We start from the raw sequence: 6,109 nt of genomic DNA, 5'->3' as shown, positions 1-6,109 counted from the left end.
GGAAATTGAGAGGTGGACAATATCGGAATATCGGATATCGGCAGAAAAGCCAATATCGAGCATCCCTAGTTCAAACAAGAGCGACTGAACTTAATCATAAAAACCGTAGTGCCAATACTGCACTTCCATAGCATATAGCAATAGTTTTGGCAAGCCTTTATTAGACATTCTGATTCTGACAGAGACAGTGAAGAGGCAGACAGGAAACAGGGGAGAGAGAGGTATGACATGCAGTAAAGATCAAACCAGCGACGGTTGCAACTGCGCTGTAAACACTCGACTTCTGATGGGTTTTTTCCCTTTGATTTCTAACTATATATGGATGTTTATTCACGGTGGACATCAGAGATAATGATATCCTTGGGAAGTAGAAGTCATACAGTATCTTTGCTTCATGCCTCTCCCTCTGCACCCCCCTGGGGAGATTTTTGGCTTTGTCCTTGTGTATGTATGTATTTGTCCATGTATATTACAGACTATCCTCCAGTTTCTGGATGGTTAAAATGTCCAGAACGATGAGTAGAATTACCAAGGAACCCAGTGAATATTTATTCCCATTCTTCTACTTGGAGCTTTAGACACTATGTCCAAAAACTGTTTTATTCTCTTTTGAAAATGAGCACAGTATCACAGTAAGTAATTCTTGGTTCTAGTGTGTACGGTTGTGTTTACTGTACCTCCTGCCACCAGTCCCGACTCTCCAAGCTGGATGGCCACTCCAAACCCCCCCAACTTCACTGGAGCAGAGTTCTCTTTGGACGCCAGCAGCACACAGTGAGGCTGAGAAAGAGAGAAGAGAGTGGAGAAACTCATGATTTAATGGTCTTATTTTGCTAATTAAAGAGTGACAACCTCCTATAAATAACAAAAATCACATGTGCCAGACACACCCAAACCATCACCCACCACGACCACACACAAATAACAAACACTGTAGGAGGATCAGAGAACCAGTGATCTCCATTTTTGGTTTTGCTTCATTATCTTCAGTAGAATGTCAATTTGTTGGGGGTACAATTTTGTACAATTTTTTAAGTTTGGTTTCTAAGCAAGATTTTAACGACTTAACACATCAGAATAAAAAAATACACAGCAATTGCTCAAGGAGAAATTAATCAACTTGCAAATAAAATCTATTTTTTTGGGGAAAGATGTTGATGGTGATACTAGGGGTGGGAACCGACAAGGCGGCTGTGGCGCAGAGGCAGAGCGATCGTCCCCTAATTGGAAGGTTGTTGGTTCGATCCCCGGCTACTGTGTGGATGTGTGTGAAAGGGTGAATGTGTATAAAAGCGCTTTGAGTGGTCAGAAGACTAGAAAGGCGCTATACAAGTACAAGACCATTTGTCAGTCTGACTTTTTATAGATTCCCTTATTGATTACTGATTAAGTTGCTGTGTGGAAAAAAAGTAGGCCAACATAGGTCTTCAGCGTCAATGCAACTGCTTGATCATCTCTGAGTATGAGTGTGAAACAGAGTAGACAAACAGTCTGTAAGAGTAGAGTACAGAGCTTACAGTAGCAACTGTCTGTCTGTAATCATCTAAAATGGATGGAATGCTTGGAGGCATACGATTCCAATAAATCTGACATTGAACTGGTTCTTACAGGAACCGCTACTTGATTCCCATGCCTACAACCAATCAGATTAGTGAACCTCATAACATAAACAAACTCTTACTGACATCACACACTCCAAGTGTTAAACCACACCTGTAGCTCATGTTGTAGCTGCCAGTAGTTTCTCATAGGACGCTGATTGGTCCAAACCACCGTGGTTGGACACAACACATTTCAGCTGCCCCGCAAGGTTAATTACCTCCACGTGTAAATATGATTTTATGTATGACACACAACTCTGAGTGTTAATAATGCCTCTGGTTTCATAATGTGATTGCATGATTATCATTCAAGGGCAGGTATGATTACCTTGACCCTTGCCTACATATTTAACTCAAGAGGTTGACAGCAGCTAATGTCTCTTGGGTGGCAATTTAAACCACAGCGTGCTTTACTCTGAAGCCACTGCTTTAATTACTGTGAGGGCATACAGTGGTATTTTGGGAGTCTTTTTCTTTCACAGTTGGCTACACTCAGCAGATACCTCAATATTATAATCAGAGCCCAAAGTGAAAAGCATATTGTGTATATACAAGTGGTGCATGCTCTGTGGTCCCGCTCTAAGCGCAGCCCTGTCTTTCTCTCTATCTCAGCCTAAGTATTGCGTAGTGGTTGCAAGGAAAGAGGGGGTTGACCACAGCTTGAAGTTTTCTCTCTGAAACACCACCACATTCTGCACTTCAGTATTTCTTTACTTTCGACAGCACAGCTGGGGAGGGCATGCCTCTCACATAGAGGAAACAAAAGAAATAAGCACACTCTACACAGTGCTATTTATGAACATATAATATTTGGTCAGTGAAAGATAGACTACAGCAGAGAGTTGAATACACAATGACAGAAGGAAGGGATCTTGAACTTTATGAGTCTTCGCAGGACAGCAAATTTTGGATGGTCCTTCCTACATATTAAACCCGACGGAGTATACTGGAGTTACTCAGAGGAAAAGAACTGCACTCTATTCTTCAGTCTGGAGAGTGTGTACAAGAGGATGTAAATGTTTTTTAATGGACTTCAATGACTAGGTGAGTACTTTGACAAGTTCCACGTTGCTGCAAGATAAAGACTGCACACTGTGAGCAAGCTCTTTTCCTTTTCTTACTGTTTCAGTTACTGCAGGATGTTGCACCAGCTGTGTTTAAGTTCAAACCTAGTCTAGTTATATCGTAAATTATTACTAAGTTATGATTTTTGCATAACTAAAATGAAAGTGTTGCACCACAGAGATAAGTTACAATGTAACTTAAAGTAACTACCGTAATCTGAATCTATTCTAATCTAAATAGTTACACATGTCCCTAGGGTAGTGTAACTCATAAAATAAAGAATTATACTCACTGATGGTAAAACAGCATTTTTTCTGCCACGCACATTGCAGCCATTTTGCAACACATTAACCCAGTAGAAACCTAATTTATTGACATGATATTTAAATATTGATCTAACTTATGACAATGTGCTACAATGCCAAGTGGCTCGTGACAGCCAAAAAACAAATGCGCTTGGTAACCGTAACGATTGAACTCTATCTCTGATTGTTGGTTGGCCACTTGCCATAATTAGTTTCTGCTCGACAGTCCGATTCTTTATAGATTCCTTTATTAATTCCTTAGTTAACACTGTAGTTATGACTATGTCCAAACTACATAGGTTATGCCCCAATAAATCATGGTGCAACCAATTTTAGAGGCTGATGTTACAAACTAATTAGGAGTTAGTTACTAAGACTGTAATGTCGACTTTACACCCTAACTTGGGAGAGAACTTACAAACTGCTGGTGCAACCCAGTCCTGATCTCTTGATATGAACTGCAGTGAACTGACTGCCCCAATGGTTGTTCAAGTGGTTGGGCATGTTAAATAGATGGTATGATAGAGTTAAGATCTGTTAAGCTGTACAGCGTTATAAATGCTGTTCTTTCTCTGGCTTTCCAATTTCTGTTGGTATGGTGGTCAGCTGGTGTTATACGCGATTATTGGGGAAAAGATTACTGCCGATTCAGGGCTAATCCATACAGCTGGACCTCGGCTGTCACACCAACCTGCACTAATGAGTCCAAAACTAAAAACTCCCAAAACACACTACAGTTAATCCAAAATACTTCACCTTTGTTTCCTTCCCATTTGCAGGGCCAAGGATCACAAAAACTACCATGACAAAAAATATCTCCACCACGTGTGCCACAACCATCTTCCAGACTGCAAACAGCTCCCTTTTTCTTAACCCCACAATGACCAGCATAATGAACTTGACCACAACTCCTGACCCCCAACAAACTTGCGTGGACCATGGCGCATTGCAAAGCTCGTTGGCGGTGCTCTACTCTATAATCTTCATCCTGGGTCTATTTGGGAACCTGGTGGCTCTGTGGGTTTTCTTCTGTGTTCACTCCAAGAAGAACTCTGTGCGGGTGTTTCTCATAAATGTAGCTTTTGCAGACCTGCTGCTGGTGGTATGTCTGCCATTCAGGATACTATATCACAGCCAGGGTAACATCTGGAACCTTAATGCTACCTTATGTAAAGTAGTGGGCAACCTTTTCTACATGAACTTGTATATTAGTGTCACTCTGCTGGGGTTGATCAGTGTGGATCGCTACCTGAAGATCCATCGTGGTGCAGGGATGCAGCACAGACTGTGGTCCACAAGGTGGAGCACTGCCCTCTGTGCAATCATCTGGATTGTGGCCTCTGCTTTGACTTTTGCGCTCCTGATGTCAAAGAATCACTCACAGTCGGACAGGTTGGTGACGGCCGTAATCAAACTTTCTTATAAGTCTTACTGGTTTGGTCAAAAATCCCAGCATGTGTGATATGAGCAGTTAGAGCTGACATAACATGTTTGTCATCTGCAGGTGTTTCCAATACAAGCAGCTCCATGATGCAAAGTGGAAAGCCTACATCAACATCTTTGTGGTGGTTGTCTTCTGGCTCGTATTCATGTCTCTAGTGGTGTCTTATGGAAAGATCGCCCTCAAGCTTCTGAGAACATCGCAAGAGAAACCAGGTCTGCCCAATGCGCCCTACTACGCTCGAACTGCCAAGAAGTCCTTCTTCATCCTCTTTCTCTTCACTGTCTGTTTTGTACCTTACCACATGGTCAGGGTGTTCTACATAAAAACCCAGATCACACAAACCTCATGTTTCTGGCAGGGTGTGGCTGACAAAGCCAATGAGGTGGCTTTGGTGTTTTCTGCCCTCAACAGCTGCCTGGATCCAGTTATGTACTTCCTGTTATCCTCCTCAGTGAGGAAGGAGGTGCTGCGCTTGGTGAGCAACGTGTTTTGTGTGCGAGATGTTACTGGAGTCAGCGGGAGCAGCTCCACTGTTGATTTGGACAGTAAGAATGGAAAGACTGACAGAGGACAGGCAAACGTCTGCTTAATCAGCACTCAGAAGGATACCATGACTAGTGAAGCCAACCCAGATGGGCTGTAAAGGTTCTCAGACCATTGTTCCAAAATAAATGAGGCAGTAGCAGAGGCAAGGAGGGGAGGTTGACTGCTGCCTATATCTATATGCCGTTGTTGCCCGAGTTGACTATGGGCGAAAGTTTCCACTTTGCCAGAAATTGAGGCAGGAATTAATTTTACTGGAGTACCCTGAATTATACATTGTTTTATCAGCAATGAAAAAAACATACCAGTTTGATTATACTGTCAGAGGGCATTTATGCTTAAGATTTATGATATGACAATATTTATGATGTTAGCTAAACCTGTATCAGGGTTTCTGCAGGTTTCAACAACTTCAATTTAAGACTTTTTAGGACCTTTTTAAGACCATTATGAATGAAATTACAAAAGTTAATGTTGAATGGGTCGCACTGGGACTGGCTTTTTTAGGCAGCTTTATGTTTTTCTGACTTCCCCTCTGATGTCTTTTTTCCCAAAGTTCCTAATTTGAGTGTTTTCTTGCACAAGGTTCAGCAGGCTTCAAATTCTATGTCAGTTTTATAAAATCAATGATAACTTCATAATCCAATCAATGTTTAAGACCTGTCAAGCTCATATTTAAGACATTTTAAGGCCTATATTTTAGATAATTCTTTTTTATGACCCGCAGAAACTCTACTAATTGTGTAATTTTACTAAAACTTGCTATGTTAATTGTGTCATACTGCAAATCACTTCCCTTTATTTTAAACAACAGCCCTATATTACGCTATGTGGTGAGATTAGAGTAAGAGGACAACACTAACATGTTGTGTTTGTTACACATGGTAACATCAGCAAGATTGGATGGAGGCCACAAAGACAGAGATGCACCTTGCATTGTTACTGCATTTAAAATTTTTTTTTTTAATATGGCTTCATGCTTTCGTAGCTTTATAGACAAGGCTGCAGAAGACTCAGGCTCAGGTACATGTACACAGATCAGCCACATTCTGACCACCTTGGCACATAATGTTATGCAGAACCCATTCCAACAACCTGCGATGCACTGTGTTTCCAGACCCCTTTCTATCAGAACCAGCATTAACTGTTTC

General features: G+C 41.5%; 2 protein-coding genes across 2 annotated transcripts in view; one reads left to right on the top strand and one right to left on the bottom strand.

Annotated features, from left to right (window-relative positions):
* caska (calcium/calmodulin-dependent serine protein kinase a) overlaps positions 1-6,109 on the bottom strand; it is a 72,522-nt gene that overhangs the window by 44,986 nt on the left and 21,427 nt on the right. The window contains 1 exon segment of the mRNA XM_035677339.1: positions 678-780. Coding sequence (XP_035533232.1) covers positions 678-780 — 103 coding nt within the window.
* On the top strand, positions 2,293-6,103 carry gpr34b (G protein-coupled receptor 34b). The gene is made up of 3 exons (XM_035677338.1): positions 2,293-2,645; positions 3,751-4,363; positions 4,476-6,103. Exons 2-3 carry the CDS (start codon positions 3,774-3,776, stop codon positions 5,056-5,058), a joined length of 1,173 nt encoding a protein of 390 aa, XP_035533231.1. The 5' UTR covers positions 2,293-2,645; positions 3,751-3,773; the 3' UTR covers positions 5,059-6,103.

The sequence above is a fragment of the Morone saxatilis genome, unplaced genomic scaffold (assembly GCF_004916995.1).
Source record: "Morone saxatilis isolate NCDOM2014 unplaced genomic scaffold, NCSU_SB_2.0 Contig5, whole genome shotgun sequence".
NCBI lineage: Eukaryota > Metazoa > Chordata > Actinopteri > Moronidae > Morone > Morone saxatilis.
Note: the sequence above shows the minus strand (reverse complement) of the source record. Positions and strands in the feature narration are given on the sequence as shown.